The sequence below is a fragment of the Sus scrofa genome, chromosome 3 (genome assembly GCF_000003025.6).
Source record: "Sus scrofa isolate TJ Tabasco breed Duroc chromosome 3, Sscrofa11.1, whole genome shotgun sequence".
NCBI classification, from domain to species: domain Eukaryota; kingdom Metazoa; phylum Chordata; class Mammalia; order Artiodactyla; family Suidae; genus Sus; species Sus scrofa.
Window position 1 is genome coordinate 106117286 of NC_010445.4, and position 24388 is coordinate 106141673.

General features: G+C 40.7%; 1 protein-coding gene across 9 annotated transcripts in view; it reads right to left on the minus strand.

Moving 5' to 3' along the window:
- The window catches only part of RASGRP3 (RAS guanyl releasing protein 3), a 115247-nt gene that overhangs the window by 18745 nt on the left and 72114 nt on the right, over positions 1–24388 (minus strand). For 7 of the 9 annotated variants that reach the window (XM_021087646.1, XM_021087649.1, XM_021087648.1 and 4 more), the window contains 10 exons: positions 22563–22748; positions 21445–21547; positions 19536–19598; positions 18869–19000; positions 17088–17235; positions 15379–15552; positions 14871–14987; positions 12604–12879; positions 4761–4838; positions 367–483 (listed from right to left, as the gene is read on the minus strand). In XM_021087646.1, coding sequence (XP_020943305.1) covers positions 367–483; positions 4761–4838; positions 12604–12879; positions 14871–14987; positions 15379–15552; positions 17088–17235; positions 18869–19000; positions 19536–19598; positions 21445–21547; positions 22563–22632 — 1278 coding nt within the window. In that variant the 5' untranslated portion in view covers positions 22633–22748. The remainder of the gene's footprint in view (positions 1–366; positions 484–4760; positions 4839–12603; positions 12880–14870; positions 14988–15378; positions 15553–17087; positions 17236–18868; positions 19001–19535; positions 19599–21444; positions 21548–22562; positions 22749–24388) is intronic. The other 2 variants (XM_021087652.1, XM_021087651.1) reach the window with 1 other exon arrangement.

Genomic DNA, 24388 nt, shown 5'->3' on the forward strand with positions numbered 1-24388 from the left:
CAATTTATCAGGCATTTTATTGTGACCCATTTGGGTTTTTAATAAGTAGATTCTAGTCCTCAAACAGTCCCTTGGGTTTCAGGAACAATGACAGAAGTGTCAAGTGCCTGTGAAAGGGAGGGGTTCTAAGTAGCTGAGAATATTTGGGCAACTGAGAACTGACAGCCAGCAAGGAGAAAGGGGCTTCCTGAGACACTCTTCCCCAGAGGCCAATGCCAGGCAGAGCCAAGTATTTGCTGAATTGCTCCTACCTGCCAGAGGGCTGTTTTTCATGGATTCCATCTGATTCCTAGGCAACTGGGGAACATTCTGGAAAGAAAAAGAGACCTTCGAGTGCTCACTTTTAACTTTCCCTCAACCACTTACCTCAACTAACTTCCTTATGTGCTTGTTGATGACCGTTGGGTCTGGCTTCGGCAGCACTCCTGAGGCCCACTCCAGAGGCACCATGGGCTTGGTGGGTGTCGTAGGGGAGGTAGGCTGCTGACAGAAAACATACACGGTTTTTTTACTTTATCTGGAGCCTTCAGCAATTGGGACCAGGGACACTGAGAATGACATCTATGTTTTGCACGTTAATATCGGTAGCACTTAAATGTCTGGAAAACAACTATCAATGAAATTTTTTTAATGGAATATTTTGTCAGTGGAATCTAATCTGTAACTAAATGCATGTTTGGATAATGCATTTTCTTTGGCAGTAGCCTGGATCGTATTTTTTTAGATGGATAAAAAAATATTGCTTCTTCAGCTCATCCAAAAATCCTATCCAAGTTCCCGTAATAATACTAAAACACGTTTATACAGCTCTATAGAAATCCATGCAGTTTTTATATAATACCAAATATATAAAACACCAGTTATCTAATTCTTTAATACTTAGTGCTAGTGATAAGTTAGTAGGTGTGTGCAGTAAGTGGGTGCCAGTGCCTGACCAAGGTTGTGTCCTTAAACCAGCGATGCCAGCATCTCTCTTAATATGTTTAATCACTTCTTGACTGTTCTGGTAATCATTAGCTTTTTCAAGTCCTATTTGGTGACTTGCTTTCTCCACAGGTTCCCCCACATTCCTGCAAGACATTTTCACTTAATAACGTGGAGAAGATAACGCCTAACACGTTTACACAACATAAGCATGAAACACAATTCTATGGAGAGACCAGCTGCTAAGAGTGCTGTGTACTTTGTATCGTCTCCCTGGGACTCTCATATGATGAAATATTTTTGCTGTGGCACCCATACACATCTGTATTAGCAATTTTTGTTTTCTGGCTATGAATGCAGCATGTGGAAGTTCTGGGGCCAGGGACTGAGCCCACACCACAAGAGTAACCTGACCATGGCAGTGACAATGCCAGGTCCTTAATCTGAGGAGCTACCAGGGAACTCCAGCACATTTTTTATTTGATACCAAATTGCAGATAAACATTTTTGCAAGAGGAATTGAGGTCTAACTACTGGTTTAAGCCCCTACTAATATTTTGAAGTGGGTTTCTGTAATCCTATGGACTACCAACAGGATGCAAAATTACCTGCCATCTGAAATATGGTCACCCCCACACGTAGTCTCTCTCTTATACACATGCTCACACATACTCATACTACCACTCATACATCTCAGCTCTTTCAATTGAGCCTGTCATTATGTTGATGTAATAAAGGATTAAACCCTCGGTTTCCAAACTATGCAGTGAGGCACTCAGAGGGGTACCAAAAATATTTTAAACTTCCAAGCAATACTCAATGTTTGTCAGATATCACACAAACTACCAGCTTGAAGTAATTCACAATTCACCCATTTGATCATGCTATGTTTCTATTAATGACACATATCTTTGTGAAGCAAAAAATCAATGTGGAACAAGCAATAATGGTGACAGTATCCAATCTGGTTCAGATTCCAAGACTTAAGAAATTGCACAGTGCCCAACAGATACACATGTCCACTAGTGAGTCATTGTAGTTATTTAAGAATGAAATACATTTTTTCAATGTGTGTTATTTTTTCAAGTGGGTACCAAGTCACTACAACATCAATATTCATTCACATTTAGTTGCTCGGACCTAACTATCCTATAAGTAGATCTGTTAGGTATTTTTTCTTTCTTTTTTTTTTTTTTTTTCAGGGCTGCACTGGTGGCATATGGAAGTTCCCAGTTTAGGGGTTGAATCTGAGCTGTAGCTGCTGGCCACAGCAACAGCCACAGCAAAGCCAGATCTGATCTATGTCTGCAACCTACACCACAGCTCATGGCAACCCCTGATCCTTAACCCACTGAGTCAGGCCAGGGATCGAAACCACACCCTCATGGATAGTAGTTGGGTTTATTACCACTGAGTTCAAACAGTAATGCCCAGGTATTTCTTTTGACCTAAAGGTGGCCTGAAAAGACAGAGACACAAAGTAAAACACCAAAAAATAGTGAGGCACTAGGGGTCCCATGAACACAAAACATTGAGAAGCTCCGGGATTAACTAGGTGAGGTCAGACAGTGACAACTGCAAGGACATCAAAGGTACAGGCTCCTGGTAATACAATCCTGACTGGAAATTGTTCTCGAGTTACTAGCAGGCGTCAAACACTAAATACAAAATAGAATGACATTCTACTTAGAGCAAAGACAGAAAGGGATTGAGAAATGTGTTTTCATAGATTCATGGGCTTTCAGCATTTGGAAAAGGCTTTGAAAGCTGCTTTTAGAAGAGATAAAAATAAAGCTTTTATATTGGATGGAAAGTCTCCTAAAATTGGCAAAACTTGATCCTCAAATAAAGTAAATCTGAAGGGCACAAATCAGATATGTGTGCTAAAATGGTCATTCCTACACTGTTTCTGAACAAGGGGTGGTGGGAAAATGATGAGCAGTATCACACTGTAGGAAAAAGCACAGGTAATGAAGGCAGACAGTCCTGAGACAAATCCCAATTCTCCTACATACTGGCTGTGGGGTCCGTTTAAGACAACTGCACTCACCAGACTCTCCTTCACAGAGATAACGAGATAACATATAGACTACGATCTGACAGACGTCCAACAACCAACAGGTAGCAAGTAAGGTGCCAGGTTACAGGTAAAGGAAGGCGTCAGGAGGTGGAAATGCTGGGTGTGTGGGTATAATACAGCTTACCACACCATGCCAGCTTCATCACACCAAAGCTAGGGACTGAGGGAGGAGCTTACACATTCCTTTTTACAGTAACATTATCTTTCTTTCTTGCTCTCTCTTTGTCATGCTAACTTTGAAGAGTCTGGTCCTAACACCTCCCTCTGCCTATGCTGTATCTTCCCATGTGGCTTCATTCTGCAGTGTCCTGAGGAGATGGGCCTCTTGGGACTGGCAGGGAGGGGAATGTACTGATGGAACCATCACCCTCATTATTTTAAGAACGGGTGCTACCTGGTCACCTGACTTAGACTCAAGTTCATGCCCTCCCACCTGGCCTTCACTGTGAACAGTATTCACAGTCATTCTGCCTCTTTCAGTTCGATGCAATTCTGAAATTGCAGTAGATATTAATAGATGGACAGAATTAGGGGTTAGAGTTGCTGACAATGCACCACAGAATTCAACTGGTACGGAGGTTAACACGTGAGATCTTTACAAGAAAACCAATCTCAGGATATCAGTATAAGAAGCAGAGAGAAAATTTTCCTTCAACATGCAACCTCATCCTCATTGTAAATTTCTTTTTTAAAAATTTTTAAAAATTGTTATTTCCCCAATATAATTTTTTTTCTACTGTACAGCATGGTGACCCAGTCACACATACATGTATACATTCTTTTTTCTCACATTATTATGCTCCATCATAAGTGACTAGACATAGTTCCCAGTGCTGCACAGCTGGATCTCACTGCTAATCCATTCCAAAGGCAATAGTTTGCATCTATTAACCCCAAGCTCCACAACCACCCCACTCCCTCCCCTTCCCTCTTGGCAACCACAAGTCTGTTTTCCAAGTCCATGATTTTCTTTTCTCTGGAAAGGTTCATTTGTGCCCTATATTAGATTCCAGATATAAGTGATATCATATGGTATTTGTCTTTCTCTTTCTGACTTACTTCACTCAGTATGAGAGTCTCTAGTTCCATCCATGTTGCTGCAGATAGCATTATTTTGTTCTTTTTTTATGGCATAAGTTTCAATTCATGCAGATAATTTTTCATTAGTGCAAAACATATCTGAGCTACAGTCCACTTGCTAAAAGTAATGAGCAGTGTACATTCATTAATGCAATTTCTTCAACTCATTCTTTTTTTTTACTGCGAGTCAGTTATCAATTAAGGGAGAATATCCAATGTTTTATTGAAATTCTGATCTGAATCAATCATTAGAGGAGAAATTTGTGAATTATAACCAGGGTATTTAAAATTTATTAGATTTAATTTTATTTTGAATGGGCTTTTTAAAAAAAGCCTGGAAGGGTCTGAATGATCTTTAATGTTAGGATGAAGTATTGCTCCTTTTTTGTTGTCGTTATTCTGTATTATAGGTGAGTTCTCAGAGGGAACACAACACATAGAAGAAATAATATAACAGAGTAATTGGAAATGATGTTCTTTATTAGCCTCTAATGTGAAGAAATAATTCTCAAACTGTCAGGGCTAAGCTGTTCCATTGGTAAAATGAGGTGAATATAGATTTTTAAATTCTTCAGTCTTTAGATCACAAAGCACTACTGTGATGGCCAATTATTGAAAAAGACAAAAAATGGCATTTGTCACTAATCCTTAGAGAGAAAACAATACCAATACCTACCGATTTAGAATTTCTAGGCTCCAGCACCAGTGACAGTTTGTAAATATCATCTTCTGTGTGATAGAGGTCCAGAGAAAGCTACAAAAAATTAGAAGGGACAAATAAGAACATTGAATCATTTATGTATTTACATTGCTGAAATTTTTCCAAACTGAATGCTTAAGCTCAATGTCAAATAATTTGAGTGAACCTGGAACATTAAAAAGATAGCATATAGAGGTGAAAAATGAAGTTTAAAAGAGAAAAAAATTAAACCTAGTGTGGTCGTCAGCATCAACAAGGACCACTGACTCAATTTCTCAATAATGTTTATTGAGCAGCTTGTAAGCACCAGGCAATGAGCTAGAGATAAGGGATCCTTGATGGTTACAGGCTAGGACCAGGGGCAGGTGCATTAAATAAGACTCGGAAATGAAATAAAGGTTGTCTTACAGGTTTGATTAAAGCACTGTAGACATAAAGGAGCAATTAATAGGTTTCTATTATTTCAGGGCATTGTGCTAAGTTCTGGAGATACAAAATGATATATCCTGCCCTCAAGGGCCTGACAATTGATTTGAATATACAGGACCCTGAACACAAAGAAATATGTTCATATCAACAAAAGGCAACACACGGTAAATGTGAAGTCAACTGCCCCACTCTAAGTGCTCTAGGAATTTTTCAGGGAGGCAGCGTATAAAGCATGAGGGAGAGGTTTTGGAGAATGGTTGGCCTGAGTTCAAATTCCGAGCCTGCACTGGTTAGCTCTGTGACCTTGAGTAAGTTCTTTCTTCTCTGACATTCAGGTTTCCCCTTCTATAAAACTGGAATGACCACAAAAGCCCCATATAACTGAATTTTTAACAGGCTCGAATGAAATAATGCATGTCAAGTACCTCACACAAAACCTGGTACACAGCGAAATCTCAGTAATCTGGTGGTATTAACATTATAGTTATTATTGTACCTGTTACAATTACTTTTTTAAAAATTATGTGTGGGGGCCACTGAAGGCAGAAATGATCAGGATGGATTCACAGAGGAACTTGAAAGCTGCGACCAAACTGAGGGGGCCTTGGGCAAATAAAGACAGAGAGAAAGATCAGAGTAGGCAGGAATGATAACTTAGACAAGATTGACCAGTGTGGATAAAATATGTAACACCTTAGAATGCTTGGTCCCATCCACCTAAACTAGAAGTCATAGCCTTAAAATAAGGCTGGATAATTCACACCCATGACCTTCAATGTTAAGACAGCTGAGGAATCACACGATTCCACTGGCAGGGAAAAGAATCAGGTGCCCTGTCCTTTCTCTGATGGTAAATGTGAAAATTTTCCTTTAACATATTTTGTCTGTAAGATATATGCTTGATGTGTATAGGTGTGGAATGAGAGGGAAAAGAAGAAAGCAAGAGGAAACTCAGAAGCAAAGGATCTCTTTCAAGGATTTACTTTTTTGTTCTATATCATTTTAAAAAGAATCTGGTATTATAAATCATTATTTTTTAATCATTCATTCAATAAATATTTATTGGTCATCTAATATGTGCCAGGGACCATTCTAGTCACTACTCTAGCTACTAAATACAACATTTAAATTAAGGAATTCATATGTATGGTCATATATTGCTTTACCTACTCTTTACCATCTAAAGGTCTTTTTTCCAGAGTTCCCATTGAGGCTCAGCGAGTTAAGGACCCGACGTTGTCTCTGTGAGGATGCAGACTGGATCCCTGGCCTGACTCAGTAGGTTAAGGATCTGGTGTTGCTGCAAGCTGTAGCAGAGGTGCAGGTGTGGCTCAGATATGGCATTGCAGTGGCTGTGGCCTAGGCTGCAGCTGTAGCTCTCATTGGTCCCCTAGCCTGAAACTTCCATATGCTGCAGATGCAGCCATAAAAAAAAATAATAATAAAAATAAAGGTTTTTTCCTATTACATAATAAAATTGACTTTACTACAAAATCGCTGTAGTATCATTTCAGATCATGAAAATACTGTTCACAAAGAAAGCACACTATTATCTACCTTTCCTTGCACAGCAATCACTTCTACCTCCTGGGGCCCTGCCTTTGGGCAGGACAGGAACTATCCTCAGGTCACAAACAAATGCTTTTAGGAACCAGCCACTACATGAAAGAGTGAAGGGAGAGGCATAAAAGGGATATTGTGATAGAGAGAGACACTGGTATAACAATGTATTTGGTAAAAGAGTTTTGCAGATGTGATTAACTTGTTCTTAGCTCAACAATAAGAAAAATTGTGATGATAAGTGGAATTTAAAAGCCAAGACATGGAAACAACCTAAATGTCCATTGACAGATGATTGGATTAAGAAGATGTGGTACATATACACAATGGAATAGTACTCAGCCATAAAAAAGAACAAAACAATGCCATTTGCAGCAACATAGATGGAACTAGAGACTCTCATACTATGTGAAGTAAGTCAGAAAGAGAAAGACAAATACCATATGATATCATATCTGGAATCCAATATATGGCACAAATGAACCTTTCCACAAAACAGAAATTCATGGACTTGGAGAACAGACTTGTGGTTGCCAAGGGGGAGGAGGAGAGAGTGGGATGGATTGGGAGCTTGGGGTTAACAGATGCAGACTACTGCCTTTGGAATGGATAAGCGATAATAAGATCCTGCTGTACAGCACTGGGAACTATATCTAGTCGCTTATAATGGAGCACAATAATGTGAGGAAAAAAATGTATACATGCATGTGTAACTGGGTCACCTTGCTGTACAGTATAAAATTAACAGAACAGTATAAACCAGCTATAATGGGTAAAAATAAAAATTACTGTAAAAAATAAGTGGACTTTAACAGGACACAGGCCCTCTGGGTTAGGGAAGCAACAGGGAGAGGTGTGATCTCTGATGAATGGGAGACATTCCCTACTCAGCTAAGGAAAACTGTTGTCCATCTGACAAACAATTACCACATCTTCTCGTTTGTCAAGAGAAGTCAGAAATCTGGTGTTTTATATAAAATATTCCTATTGTTAGACCCCGGCAACTGATAACGAAAACTTTTTATATTCCATGTGGGCCAAATCAAACACATCTGGCATGAGCAGTTGCCCACCATTTTGCAAATCCCACAATAGAAGACTCAGCTGGTCTCTAAGCCTCATGAAAGTAGACAGCGCATCTGTCTTTTTCCATTCTGCAGTGCCAGTCCTAGTTTGCAGACTTGGCCTGTGAATAGAAAACAGAGTGCCTTCTTCCTTCTGAATTCCTTGTTATCAGGAGTTGATCTGGGATTTGATGAGTATATTCCCATCCTCCTGACTCCTCCTCTCATGATGGCACTGGCATCAGCTGGAGAGGAGATGACAGCAGTGCCAGAATACCCAACCAGAATGAACTTAGGCAAGTCATTAACCTTCTTGAGTCTGTCTCTTGATCTGTAAAATGGGAATCCTCAATAAGAGCTCCCTCCTAGGACTGTTGTGAAGAGTAAATGAGCTAATATGTATCCTATGGGGTTTGTTTAGAAGGCCACACAGATGGAAACGGCAGGGTTGGCTCCTGTGGTCAATCAATGCAGCAGCTGAATGACATTGGGCGCATCCATGAATGCAAAGCTGCCTTCTGGGTTACTCCTGCCCTCTTTCTGCTCTACCAGCCATAATCCTACTTGCATTCTCGGATCTCTACTGGGCTTTACGGCCCTGCAGAGTGACCTGTTCTTCTTCCTATGCACCTTTTACATAATTTAGGCAGCTTGTAAAAGGGGTTTCAAAAAGGTTTATTTGTGTCTAACCTATTTTAAGTTTGGTTGTTTCAGAAAAATGTTCTGAGTCACTGTTTCGGGTTATAGCTTATACATCCAAGCCTACCGGCAAAGATGGCTATGAACTTGCTCTGTATCTTATGATTAAGACTGCCTTTGCATGGAGAATTATAAAATAAAAGACTTGGTCATCAAACTATCTCCATTCACCATTCATTTTTGCAATCCTTCCTCCCCCTCCTTCTCCTTCTCCTCCTCCTTCTTCTTCTGCTATTGTAAAAATACAGGGGATTTCCAGTTATTTGCATATACTCAGAATGGTAAAACTGATAGATCTAAAAATACTGTGAAAAAACCATACTATTTCATATACCATAAAACAAGAAGCATCAGCTTTGAAAGCTTCTGGTTACATGAACTGGAATCACAATGGAAAATATCTTCTCCAGATCTTCCTTGAAAAGGGGAACAACCCAAATCCCGCCAGTTCGGTGGTGTGGGTCCCTTTCCTTCATGTGCTCAGAGACATTCAGGTGGCTAAGGTTACAGTGATAAAAATGGCAAACATAGTCCCTGCTCTCATAGACTTTGTTTTGTAATTCTTTCTTTACACACCCTTGAATAGGGAGAGAGATTTTATTGTCATAGATGTAAAATAAAATAAATGTCAGCAATATTCCCACATTACAGAGTAAATGTCCACCAGCGAAAGAGAAAGACTCAGAGAGAGCGAGAGAGAGAGCACCCCAAACCTAGATCAGAAGTTTGCTATTTGCAAGCTTTTTGTCCCTTACGTATCTTAGTTTCTTCATTTTTAAAACAGGATAGGAAGGGGCAGGAGTAATATTATACCCTCTGACCACGCTACATCACAGGGTATGTGTGAGAGTCTACTGAGGTGTGAAAACTAATCAATTATTATAGAAAGTTCAAGTATTGCTATACAGCCTACTGCATAGAGTGGGTGTTTTGTAATTATTGAATTTTTTTTGGTCTCTTTTTTTTTTTTTTTTGCCTTTTCTAGGGTCGCTCCCGCAACATATGGAGATTCCCAGGCTAGGGGTCTACTTGGAGCTGTAGCCACCGGCCTACACCACAGCCACAGCAATGCGGGATCTGAGCCGCATCTGCAACGTACACCACAGCTCACAGCAACACCAGATACTTAACCCACTGAGCAAGGCCAGGGATCAAACCCACAACCTCATTGTTCCTAGTCGGATTCGTTAACCACTGCACCACAACGGGAACTCCTGTAATTATTGATTTTAACTTAAAAGTTCTCCTTTACTTTCTTACATGGCTCTCAATCGTATATATCATATATCAGCTTCCTGGGGCCATGACAGATACAGTCACTTCAGGCAGGGACTTGACCTAGGTCTCTTGGGGCAAAATGATTCACCTCTTCAAATGCTGTCATTAAGAATGACCTGCAGCTGCAGGTAACCACACAGTTCTAATCCCCAAAAGTTTGTGGTTCATGAAATGCTCAATGGGCTCCAGCGAACACCTTCCTGGAGTCTCTTCCATTCTCATTCGGGGGACGTGAATACACCTGTGGCCAGGAGGAATGAGTGTACTGAACTTTCTCCTTGGCTGTGGGGAGAGAGGAAGGCTCTTGGTTCTCAATAGAAGCTGGCGTGATGATTGCATGCATATGAGGGACTGTGCCATCTTGATGAGCCACTGGACTGGAACTACAGAATCAGGATGACACTTGGTTCCTTATTCCCAAGTCTTGCCATTCCCTACATCCTTACATCTAGAACCACAGAAGTTTCGAGCTGGATGAGACCTCATATATGAGGAAGAAACCCTTTAGGAAAAAAATCCAAAGTCAAGGCTAGTTGGCAAGGAGACAAAGCTAAGTAACTGCAGAGGCAGGGCTAGAAGCTGTCTCTCCCATCTGGGACTCCTGGCACTACACTACACTACACTACACTATACTATATAACACTTTTGTTACTAAATATGGTACTTGGTGGCTTCTAAATTTTCCTTCAATACCTGGGAGAAAGAGATAGAGAGACAGAGTCTTTTTCTTTTTTCCTTCTTAGCAAAGAGGAATTATTTTTTGCTTTTATTTCTAGAGTTCAAATATTCCATCTATAACCCCCAAATTTCATTCAAAACCCCTCAATATTTCTCTAAATATGTCACATTGTTGCTTGCTGCATTTACAATTCATGCTCCCTACTCCATCATTATCTTTTATCTAGATGAGAAATTGCCCATATGTAGGTACCTGCTCTGTGAAGTTACCCCTCACCTCATGGAGACAGTCTCAACATAGACACTTGAAACCTAGGCTACCACTTGAGACTGGTCGGCAGACATCACCTGTGTCTGTGGGTTTACAGTCTGATTGGGGCTGAAACTCTAGTCACTTATTCATGGCAACAAATTTACATGGCAAATGATTAATAAATGCAGGTGCCTGGATTATTGTGAGGTCCTCCCCCTATCTCCCACCCCCACGAACAGAGAATGTGTGTTTACTATTTATCACACAAACTCCCAAGAGATTTTTGTTTCTGTGTCAGCCACTTCTGCTTTATACTAAGAGTGCAACTGCCATTACTGCCTACACCTAGGGTAGTCCTATTCTTTAGTCAACAATTATGTGTTCTAGGAACAGTTTGTGAGAAGGTCTAGGAACCGCACTTATTCCAAGGCAGCAGTCCTAGAGGATTTAGCCCTTCAAAGGGTTCTTGTTTGCATTTCCCATGGACATTGGAGGAAAGTAGTCAATTCAGTATTGCAGCCAAGTTTCAGATGCTACAGTGTTATAAACCCAAACAAGGAAGTTGCTCCTCCATTTGTTTAAGCAAGGGTAAGAGAATTTGCTTATGCCTCTCCCACACACACCCCCCCCACCGCACCGAAAAAGCAGCCAGTGGGAAATATTCTCTTCTACACACCTGTGTGTCTAAAAGTACTTGGACCTGGAGGTCAGCTAATGATGTGTGCCTCAAATGCCAAAAAGCATGAGCTGTAGGTAAGTTTCTTCTGACCCACATCATTCCTAAATACAGCATTCAGTTCACTTGTTGAGCTCCTAAATATGCCAGGCTCTGTGAGTGGTGCTGGGGACATGTGATAAATAAGGCTGGTAAACAGAAAAAAAAAAAAAAACCCTATCAAGTGATACCTCCTACAGTTAAAAAAGTACAGCATGCAAGGGCAATCCATGTGACATGTGCATTACTGCTTTGGCAGGAAAGAGAGAATGCTCCAGAAAGAGAGAGGCTTTTGGATAAGGAAGGGATTTTCCAAGAAAAGGCAAGGGCCAGAAAGCAGCAGAGAGCAATTCATGGTGGAAAGTCTCATATTCCTCAAAGGCAGGTGTGATGTGGGATAGGGTGATGACACTTGAGGAGATAGTCAGAAAACACATCCTGAAGGGCCTCGAACACCAGACTGGGAACTGCATCAGGCAGTTTGGGAAAGTTGCTGGGGGAGGGGGGTGGGGGATCACAAAGGAGGTCCGTGCTTCACTCACTCACAGCCCTGCATGAGGATCAGGAGAAGCTGAAGAGTTGAGGACACAGAAAAGGAGGTGATGAATGAGATGAGTGTGATGCTGGACTGTGAGGCACTGAGGACAGGGTTGGAGGGTTTCTGTAAGAACTCCAGAAGTGGGTGCTGAGGGGCAGAAACTGGGCCACTTGAAGCTGGAATTTTCTTTGCTCAGAGACTAGAGTCTCAAGTTACAGTGGTTCTGAGTGGGGGCTCCCTTGTGTTCATCTTTTTTTTTTTTTTTTTTTTTTAATGGCCGAATTTGCAGTATATGGAAGTTCCTAGGCTAGGGGTGGAATCAGAGCTGCAGCTGCCAGCATATCCCACAGCCACAGCAATACCAGATCCTTAACCCACTGCGTGATGCCTTGGATCAAACCTGCATTCTCACGGATACTATGTTGGGTTCTTAACCCACTGAGCAACAAAGGGAACTCCTCTCTTCCTCCTTTGAGATTTCTTCCCCTCTACTTACTGACCCTGAATTCAATCCCCCCACCCACCCTCACTGTGAATTGATGATGGATCCCCTGGGAAGTGAAGTGTAGAAGCTATTAGCACAGACTCCAGCTCCTTGGACTTACCGTGAGCAAGTTGATCAAATCCAGGTTGGGTTCTAAGTGGTGAGAGGCATTCTGCAGGGAGACCAGTTCACTCAGGGTAACGGAGAGCTGATGCATTTTCACAATGTTCACTTTGTTCTCCTCCGTCCAGTCTGGGAAAATGACATGGACAGCTATCAAGTCTTTCAAGTGGACGCCAAGGATTGGGATTTTGAAGCCATCGCAGTCGGCAAAGGCCTTGCGGTAATTACAGTAATTGCCGTTGGAGGAGACCAGCTCCGTCATTTCATTCCAGTTCTGGGAACAGAGGGAAACGTAGAATTTTCAAACAGCCTTCCCTTCTGCCCACCCCCAGGCCCAACAGTGTGTGGCTAGGAAATTCCTTGGCTACTGAGAGAAGTATCAATTGCACCAACATTGATGCAGGGAAATATTAATCAGGAAAAAGAAAAGCTAGGAAAATGTACTAAGCCTGTTTCATTCTGCTGCAAAACAGAAAGAGCCCACACCTCTGCCTACCTACCAGGCAGGATGCTGAGATGTTGAAGAGCATCAAGTATATATATGTACTTTGTAATTTATGGCACTATTACAACCCACAAATACAAGTTCCTTGTATTATGTTAAAGTTATGTGCTATATTAAAATTTCCTAGTTGTCCCAAGAAAGTCACATTCGAGATAGAACTTGAAGGTTGCTCTGGGACAGTATGGGATAAGAACAGGTGTGAGATAGTTGTGGTTCTGGACTCTGCCACTAACTAGTAGGGTGACCTTAAGCAAGTCACTTCACTTTGGAGGGCCGTAGTCTCCTCTTCTACAAGAAAGCGGAGTTCAAAATAAATAATTTTTGAAGGCACACTGGTAGTTCCAGGCCTCTATGAGCCTCCATTGAATTCTTATTCTTCATAATATTTAAAATATGTTTTGCTCTTTGCTTGAAATTCAGTATAGATCTAAAGGAAAATTAAACACATAATGAACCCCTGTTTACTTGGAATGGACACAGTGTTTGAAGTCAGACAGCAATGCTTCTGTGGTTTATATTCTTCTGTTTATTTAGACAAGTTATTGTTAGTTGCCTAACAGCATCCAGACCTTCTTAATAGACCCTAATTTTGATCAGTCTACTCTTTTCCAAAGCAGCCCATGTGGCTCAGAGGGAGTTATTTCCAAACCTAGGTCCAAGGATGGGTTCTGACTTACCATCATCATAATTCCATCCCTCTAGCTTGTGATTGGTTCAAGAACACAGAGTTAAGCCAATCAATACATTGTATTCCTCTGTAAAATGTTAATGACTCAGGGGTGGGCATGTGATTTGAGATGGTCTAATCTGTCTAAAAAAGAAGCTCTTTAATTCCATGGAGGTAGAACTGAAGAAAGAAGTTCCTCCTCTCTTCAACTTTCATAAACAAGGGAGTGTAATTTTCCTATTGCTGCAGAAAGCCCAATCAGGAGGGAAGCCATTCCGGTGAAAAATAAAAACAAAAACAAAAAAACGGATGCTCAGAGGAATACAGAGCAACAGAGCCAGAGCTCTGATCAGGCCGTGCCTGGAGCTGGCCCTGCCTCTGGCCTTCCAGGTATTTAAGACAATTCATTTCCTTATTGTTTAAGTAATTTCAAGGTGTTTTTCTTTTTAATTTATAGCTGAAAATATCCTGACCTATATAGCAAAGTGCAGTCTTGTGAGGAAATCTTTTCATAAGGATGAAATGTTCTTTTTTGCTCAATAAGAAAACATTATTATCGTAGTGCGTAAATACACATGGCAGAAAAAGTTCGGTTTGGGAAATGACCATTGCTTTTGTTGTTGTTGTTCCTGAAAACTCAGCTATAAATCTGAGGGCTTTCTATTCAAGACCCATGTCTTCTCCTTCCTTTGCATCTTCTACTGTGTTGAATGCAGAGCTACAAAGAGAGCAGGTGTTCAGTGACTTCAACTGAGGTGGGGAGGGTAGGAACAATTTCTGTCTTATTTGCCTTGAAACCTCCATGTGTCACAATGCCTATCACACAGAAAGCACCAAATGCATATTTTTGAAGATCTGCACCTACAAAATGTTAATAGTGTTCAAAGCATTCCTATTGGGACACTTGCTGCCACCTCTAAACCTCTTTTCCCGGTTGGTATGGCTATTCCTTCCCTCTTTTATCCCCATGTGTAACCTCCTGTTGTCTAAGAAGAAATCTTTCCCACTCTGAGTGATATTTATTAGGATCATCCTATCTCTAAACAATGTACAAATGAATTTTCTCTTGAGATTATGATCCGATCCGCTGTACCTTGGTAACTTCTGAAGAAAGATGAGAATGGGTCTCTTTGAGCCGGGAAATGGAACTATGACTAAGGCCTCCCACCACAGCCATCAGGGTGTTAAAATTTTTGAGCTGAAGGAGCTTCTGCAATAAAAAAAATGTTAACTTCAATACTTGGTAACAATTTTTGAACTCTACAGATCTTTTCGACTTACAGATGGAAGTCATGTACAATTTTAATAACAAGGATGTAGAAAAGGTAATATCAATTTGAAACAAGGTACAAATGAAATCCACTAGAAAAATGTATTAGTCATTTCATAAAAAAATAGCTATATTAAATGCTTCCAAGTATTTCCGGTTAAAAGCAATCTTTTTGCATGACAGACGTATGATTTGTTCATTAGACATTTATGGGTAGTTAAATTGGCTTTTATATTGTGAACCCCAAATTTCCTCAATGCCATTTCTCAATAGAGTGAAGAAATATCTAGAATCCTTTGAGAACCCCGGTCTAATTAATAGACATACATACCTTGGCAACATTGATAAACTTTGTGATGACTTCTGCCCTTTGCTGAGGGGTTGGTTTGCTAAGAACCATCAACTGGACCCACTTAGAGATTCCATTAAATAAAGCAATAGATCTCTCCAAGGTTGGGTTATTCTCCAGGCAGCCATGGATGACATAGCTTTGGTAATCAGTGAACTAGTAAAGGAAGATTCAGAGACTCTGAATTACAATGGAGTCTTTGCAAAATCAGAAATTAGAATGTTGCATGGAAGAAGTGAGATGATGTTTCACCACAGCATAATAATTTCTTTTACTTCACATTTATTAATGGCCTCTTACAAGTTTGAATACCTTTAACATGTTATGTTGTTGCATTTCACTCCTCCATACACAGGCACACACTCATTAGACACCAGAGTGTTGGCTGGGGGAGGAAGGAATAAGACTCAAAGTCATATTCCAGTAAGTCTGAAATTTGCTGGATCATAAGATCCACCTGGAGCATTTGCTAAAATGGTTTTGGGGAACACATTTGACCTAATGGATTACTACTGTTTTTTTCCCCCACACCTGTGGCATGCAGAAGTTCCTGGGCCAGGGATCGAACTCACATCATAGCAGTGACCTAAGCCGCAGTCGTGACAATGCTGCATTTTTAACTCACCAGGCCACCAGGGAACTCCTAGAATTTCTATTTTTCACCCACTATTTGTGACATCAATGGTCAGGCAAGTTCAAGATACAATGGTACACAGTAAAGAAGAGGAAATGAATATAAGTATCATAATTTCAAGTCAGAAGAAGTTTGCAAAGTTTTTTTTTTTTTTTGAGAAAAAAATAGTATTCAAAGTAAGGCCACTATTGCAAAATGGAAGTCAGCATGAGTGTCATGAGATACATAGGAGCCTTCTAGCATACAAACAGAGCAAGAGAGTCCCTCACATGGCCTTGTGGGTGAGTCCTCTCCAAGTAGGATTCCTTAGCAAAAATAATCAATCTTTCAGAAATCCATACTTCTAACCTCATGTTCATCTTTGCAAGCAATAACGTAATTCATTTTTTTGGCAGCTTGGAAAAGAAGGAGAACTGACTTCCCTAGAGCTTGATGAGACAAAAACAAGAGCTAACTGTGAACCACTGTGTAAATATCATAACAAGTGGATAGTGGGTAGATGACTAGGAAGAGATCTCAGTTAGGAAGAAGAGGGATGTAGAAAAGGAACTCTGTGCAGATAGAGTAGGAAAGAAAAATTGAATCCCGGATCTCCATCTCTGGGAAAGACTCTGACGTTGAGATTCTCCTGAAAGCCAACAATTCCTATTTTTAACCTATACCCATTATTAGGCATTTATACAAATCCCAAACTAAATAAATACTGCTTCCCCCCCTAAATGAAAGGCTCAGCCAAACATGTTCACTTGGGAGAAATCAATGGAGCTAAATAAACCTGGAATGGTTCAATCTCCATTGAGTATTTAGAAAATCATGCTTTAATCCTATGAAAGGAGACATTGAAAACAGCGACAGAAATATAGCTCCTGAGCCATAAAATAAAGACATGATAATATTTATCTTTGGTTAAAAGGGATTGTTCCTGTGAATTAAGGGCACTTTTCCAGTGGAGCACAGTAACAGAAGCTGCCAACACTGCAGAGGATGAAAATGCAGCTCTTGGGAAAGCTGGCATCGCGATTGTTATCCTTGGAAGAATAAACGTCCAGTTTCTTACTGAGATCCTTCTGAACGATTTATGCTCCAGAAAAGTGAGGTGCTCGGCCAATTCAATGGGCTCCAGATGGTCAAACAGCAGACAGGCTTTTCCCTTCTTGGATACTTTTTTCCTCTGTGTGACTCTTCTCATCCAGTCATAGGAAGGGCTATAAAAGAAGAGTGAGTCTGGTCAATGTGCTGAAAGCCCATTTTACTCAATGGAAGTTATTAACCTACTGACTCTGTAACTCTTGGCCTGCTTCCAGGGGCTTGTGCAAAATACACTCCCTGTCTTTCCTACTTGAAGAGAAAACCACTGACCCATTGCCAATAGAACATAAACTTTGAATTGTTTTACTAGACAGGGTGCGTTTACACTGATCCATCCAGAATCTCTTACTTGGTCCTTCTTGTGACTGGTAAGGTTTGGATCATAAGGGAGAGGTTAAGGCTAGATATATAAATTTTGGACCTTATCAATTTATAGATAGTGATGGAAACTGCCAAAATCTGGTTCTCCCATTTCAGCAGCATATGGATTATCTGAAAAGCTTGATCTAAAGACAGAGGCCTGGACCTCACTATCAGAGATTCTCATCTACTAGGAATTAATAATCTGAATAATCGGGTTTTTTTTTGTTTTTTTTTTTTGTCTTTTTGCCTTTTCTAGGGCTGCTCCCGCGGCATGTGGAGGTTCCCAGGCTAGGGGTTGAATCGGAGCTGTAGCCACCAGCCTATACCACAGCCACAGCAACGCGGGATCCAAGCCGCGTCTGCAACCTACACCACAGCCCACGGCAATGCCGGATCCTTTAACCCACTGAGCAAGGCCAGGGACCGAACCTGCAACCTCATGGTTCCCAGTCAGATTTGTCAACCACTGCGCCACGACGGGAACTCCAATAATCGGTATTTTTAACAACATCCTTAGTAATTCCTGGATAGCTCACCATTGATCACTCTTGAATAAATATTCTAAAAAAAGAGACTAGAGTATGAATGCCTAGGACACAAGAGCATATATTTGCAATATGGATAACCATAGTTAGGGCCCTAAAATAGTTTTGTCTGCAAAGTTAACTAATCAATATAGAATGCTGGCCTAATTATTACCAAGTTCCTGATCACTGAGCTAACTAGTTCATGACACAACCGGTCAACATTTGTATAGCCTCAGGCTGACCTCGGAAGCACCAAGGTACAGGGCATCTCAAACTTGCATGAGCATATGAATCACCTGGGGATCTTAAGATGCAGTTTCCCATGATGAAAGATAATATGAGAAAGAGAGTGTATACAGATGTGCGACTGGGTCACTTTGCTGTAGAGCAGAAATTGACAGGATAATGTAAATCCACTATAAAAACAATAGCTGCAGTTTCCAATTCAGCAAGTTTAGGGTGGGGCATGAGATTCTGCATTTTTATTGGCCCCCAGGTGATGCCAATGCTGCTGATCCACAGACCACACAATGAGTGGCAAGGGCATAGGAGACTAGACTCGGCAAGTGGGTACTGAGCCTCTATTATGCGCCAAATGTTTTCACACATCATTCTAGGTACTCGCTGGATGCTCAGAATAACCCCATGAGAAAGGTACAATCCCCACTTTACAAATAAAGAAACTGAAGCTTGGAGAGAGAAACTACATCCCTTGGGACTGAGCTCATTGCAGCTAAGCTCTCCTCAGAGAAGCAGACCTTGATTCTGAGATGGGGCGAATGGAGGTCAAGTGGGGTCATCACCATGCCCTCCCCCAGACAGAGAACTCAGGTTTGAAAGAAGCTTGCGCCACTCTTACATGCTGGATATGTCAATGAGGCTGACGTGTTTCTCGTATCCCAGTTGACTAGCTACTTCCCGGAATTCCTCAGTCATATGGATCAAACCAAGGTCCAAATTAAACTCTGCAGGAAACTTCAGAATCCAGTACCTGAAAGGCATCAGGCATTTCTGACAGCTGGAAGATTTCAAGCTCGACCTCTATGGAAAACTACTGTATCATTTTACAGATTACATTTAACAGTGCTTCCAGGGCCATGCCCTAAATTAGCACTCTCCCATCCCCACCCCATCACCCTGAGTCCCGCTATTTCCTCCTTCAATCAAGGACCCAAGCCCACCACTCCCACTCCGAGCCTCTCTTTCTGACTCTGTTTTTAGAACCACAGCTGAGAGGCAATGCTTCTCCCAGCTCATGGCAAGTAGGTGGGAATGTGTATGGTAAGGGAGTAGAAAGCTTTTTCTAAGACACGCTTCCACTCCCTAGTCACATTGACCACTGCTTAATCTCCAGACCACAAGAAAGAGAAATTCTACCCCCTGGAACAGAGGAGGGCCAATTTAAACAAAATCAATGAATGGGAGATGAGGGTTGATTCTATTGTCAGATGGGTCTACTGTTCGGGGAAAAGGAAACTGTAAAAATTCCAGGACTAGAAATGATAATTAAATTCATACATATTTACCTCATGAAGTAGCAGATCTTTAATCGAAATTCATCACAGCTTTCCCCACTGGCATTTCGGTACGTACACTAGTTAAAGAAAAAATCCTTGTGCATTGCTTCCTTTGCACAGAACTGCAGCTGTTTGATCAGTTTAGATGAATTCCTAATAAGAGGGCCATACTAAGGATATTAGGGTTATGTGGACATTGAAGTGGGGAGGTATGTAGGTTCTGATGACATCAGCACTAAATAATTGATACAATGTATTATTGCTCTGGGATGTATTTTTTTTTTTTTTTTTGCTCTGGAAGAGAAGCCACTTATAAAATTAGTTTTACCTTCCTGGGCACTTACCAAGTGACATCTGTCAACTATAATTACAAATATACCCCAACCAACTATAGATAATTTAAAATCAATAGTACATAGCAGCACCATTTAAGCCTAAAAGATCGTGCATATAAGAATAATGCCTTATATAACTACTCTAATTTCTTTAGTATTTGAAAATGTCCTTTTGGGGTATATTAATATACAGGTTGTGTTGCGATTCAGTCTCAAGTCTATTTATTCATACTCTTTTAAATGAATATTTATGGAGCTCCTGCTATATGCCAGACACCATGCAATAAGCAAGGAATCCACAGGGAGGAAAATCTAAAGAAATGTTAATTCACAGGCAGTTTCAACTTTCATAAAATCTTTGCTTTCAGATATTAAACCTAACTGTGCCTAAATAGCCCTTTCTATTTGTGTTTTGTATAGCAGTGAATATACTAATGATGAGAATGCTGTTTATGGGCACACTTTTTGGACAATGTTTGGATCCTGAGGAGGGACAGGGCCAGTCTGAGTCAAGTCCCCCTCATCCTTTTCTATGTGCTACCCTTTAATAGAGGGACCCGTGGAACCCCTGGACCACCAGGTACTAGGATCTTGCTCACTTCCAGGGAACCTCTGCTCAGGGTGAATGTCCCCTTATCCTCTCTAACATCCCCTTCTGCCCTGAGGTTGGAGGTGATGCTGGAGGGAAGAAGTAGAAAGTGGAGGAGGCTTGAAATAAGCAGATAGGTGCCCTGCTGGCCCTAATAACGCTCAGTGGACCCTATCCCTCGTAGATTCCCCCGACCTGCCCTGCAAGGCTTCTCACTCTTCTGCAACAGCCCTGGGCTTGAAGCCACCAGAGACTGTGGGAACCAACATTAGTGACTGTCTAATAAACATTAGATCTCAGGGAATGAAACCTCCTTAAAAATGTGTGACTATTTTGTAGTCATTTTCAGCCATTTGGGTTTTAACCACCTTTTAGGACTGTACCATGTACAAAAGCGGTGGACTGCTAAAAGCCCGGATTATAGAATGGGGTTTCTAACTATGTTTCTTTTCTTGCTTTTACATCAGAAGAAAATCTAAAATTAATATCAATCTACAAATTACAATAAGACTGTTAGACTGCTCCTTGTGTCTTGCCAGCAAGGGAAGATGTGAAAATTGAGGTGATGTTTATGCCTGGGCCAGATCATATTATTTTGGCTGGCATTTCCATATGTCTAAACTGTATTCTCTAAGTCTACCATTTTGCCTTCCTAAAAGGGAAAGTTAGATCTTGAATCAGTGTTAAATATTCTTTCATTGTACTGGCAGCAGAAATGTTTAAGACAAGTTAGAAACATTCGGCCTACAGCTCCTGTTTCATTTTGTATCTAGTGATTATTTTCAAGTAGAGCCAAAACATCCAGATGGATGGTCAACTCTTTGGTCAATCATGCAGCTGCTGTGTCTAGACATCTATACATATTCACAAAACAGCTGGATAACTGACTGAAGACTGTTTATTCATCTTAATTTACTGGCTTTGGTTAGACACTCTATCTAAATACAGAACTTGATTTATGATTATAAAAATTACATAGTAGTTGAAAAGATATATGCAGAGAAGTTTTCCTGCCAATTCAGTGGAAGATAAATACCATCGGTGCATCAGTAGAACGATTCTTGGCAAATAACTATTATTCAGCTCTCCATTGTCATCTGTTAAAAAAGAAAATAAAATGAGAGGTGAGAAGACAACAGTACAAGCTACTTTTCTCTTTTTAAAATGTCAGTAGAGGAACATCAGTGTCAAAAATTTCTTACAGATCCAATTATCATTTTCCTCCCACTTCTTCTGGTATTTCCTTGCAAATTATGTGGGTAGGTCTCACCATTTTTTTGGTTTAGGGTTGCCAAATTTCACAAATTAAAAAAGTTCGAAATAGTTATTCTGAATTAAGGTAAACCACAAATAATTTTATAGTAAAAGTATGTGCCATACACTATTTAGGACATTCTTATACTAAAAATGTAGCTCATCTGCAATTCAAATTTAACTGAGCATCCTGTATTTTATCTGGCAACTCTACTCTGTCTGGTTTAACACTTCCTATAACAATGAATTCAACAAATAACTCTTTTGTGACTCTGTTTGTTCAAGGGATAATCCAAAATGCTGAGGTAGATACATAAACAACATAAAAAAAGCAGAGAGCTGAACAGTCTGTAACCTAGTAGGAGATGCAAGACAAATACACAAATAGAGAATGCAGGAGATGGTGCCACGCATAGCTGTCCAAGCCAAAAGGCCAAGAAATGATCATGACAGCATATGTGATATACCATAAGTCACTAAGGGCTGGAGGAGAGTGGAAAAGGCCCTCAGCATTCCTGACAGGGGAGATTAGGAATAGTATTATGAACATCTGAGATGATATCTGAAATGAGCCCTACAGCAGGGTTTCAGTGAAGGAGTATGTTAAAGGCATGGAGTTAGAAAGATGCAGGGAATGTTCCATAAACATTAAGTGAGCAGCACAGCTGGGGTATTAGCTGTGGGCAGTAAAGAGCAAGACATGCAGAGGGCGGTGTTACCAGGAGAGAGAAAGGGGTCAATCAGAAAGGCCTTACACACCAGGGTAAGGAGACTGAATTCTGATCCAGAGCAACCCTTGCATCTGGACAAGGGGAAGTCACAGTATCAGTATATACAAGACAGAGAAAAGGCTCATACCAAACATTTCAATGCAAGTGCTCAGCAGCTCATCTAACGTTGCCGCTTTCCCAAGTCCACTTGACCCCATGGTTTTTTAACCGTTGTCAAAAAACTAGGGGCCTTTTCAACTTCATGCAGACCATCTCCATAATCATGCAAGCTGGTGGTGTTTGTGCTTAGGGGTGGTCCTAAAGTTTCAAGACTCTAAAGAAATAAGAAGAAAAAGTTGTCAGCTAGAGTTCTGCCATCCATTAAAGCATGACTCTCCTACCTAAAAAGATAATGACGGAAGTTCCCTGGTGGCCTGTCAGGTTAAAGATCCGGCATGGTCACTGCTGTGGTGTGGATTCAATCCCTGACCCAAGAACTTCCACATGCCATGGGTGCAGCCAAAAAGAAAAACATAATGACTTCCACTGATTCTATTTTTCTGCTAGAAAAGAGTCAGTGACAGAGATGGCATCAACTACTGTGATGGCAAAATGCCTGCTATATACTCTGAGACCACAGAGATGTTTCCTATCAACTATTATCCCATGTTTGCAAATGAAAAAAATTTTTTTTTTGTCTTTTAGCTGTACCTGCAACATATGGAAATTCCCAGGCTAGGGGTCAAATCAGAGCTGTAGCTGCCAGCCTATACCACAGCCACAGCAACACAGGTTCTGAGCCATGTCTGCGACCTACACTACAGCTCACAGCAATGCCAGGTCCTTAACTCACTGAGCAAGACCAGGGATTGAACCCACAGCCTCATGGATACTATTTGGGGTTGTTACTGCTGAGCCACCACAGGAATTCCTGAAAACTTTTTTGAAACATCTTATACTTTCTTCATATTCTTAAGTGACATTGGAGAGTGCATTATTATAAACATTACTTGGTTTAATATTATTATAAGAATACAGGACAATCTTACTTGCCTAACTTCTCTAATAGTATTACTAATATTAGTAAAAATATTACCAATAGTCTCTTGAACACCCACATTAAGTACCAGGTACCATACCAAATGCTTTGCCTATATGATCCAGCTTGACCTTCCTAACAATACTATGAGGTAGTAATTATTATTTCTAGTTTACAGACAAGGTTGTGGGATTCACATAGATTCAACAACTAGTCCAAAACCACACAATTATTAAGGCCTTGAATAGGGACTGCTTTATAACATAAAATTTGGGTTGTACTTTTTCTCATTTATTGTTCTCCAAAGTGCGCGTATCATAAACTGTCATAAGTTTCCCCCTCATCTAGTGTGAAGAATAACATTCTACAACATCTCAGAAAGCGTATATAAACCAATGATCTGTCATAGAGGTAGAAGAAACATGTGAGCATGACAGCCGTCCCACTATATACCACTGTCATGGGGAAACTGGGATCAGAAACACCCTCTCAGAGTTGCTTACACCAAAAGTATCCCCCCCTGAAAACACACCATCCTTTTATTTTACAGAGAATGTCCTTGATGCCAGGTCCATACAGGCTTGGAGAAATCAAAAGGTTGTCATGATGAAAGACAGTTATCGACTTTGGACAGTCGGGTAGGTAAACGTGGCCATTGGTAATTCATCTCTTAAACCGTTTAAAGTCAATGTCTACTTTACTCTCAGAGTTTATTTATGCAACTGGTAGTCATTGAGTCCCTGACAATTGCCAGGCAAGAGGGGAGGCAATGATGAACACATCATTGTCTTGGTCTCAACCTTATCTTTGATGGGCTCATAATCAGCTTCAGCAGGCCAACACATGAATGAATAGAAAAAAAAAAAACTTAATGTCTACATGTGTGGCTGTATTAGTTTAATGGTACCACTGAAGGGTAACATCTGAATGAGTCT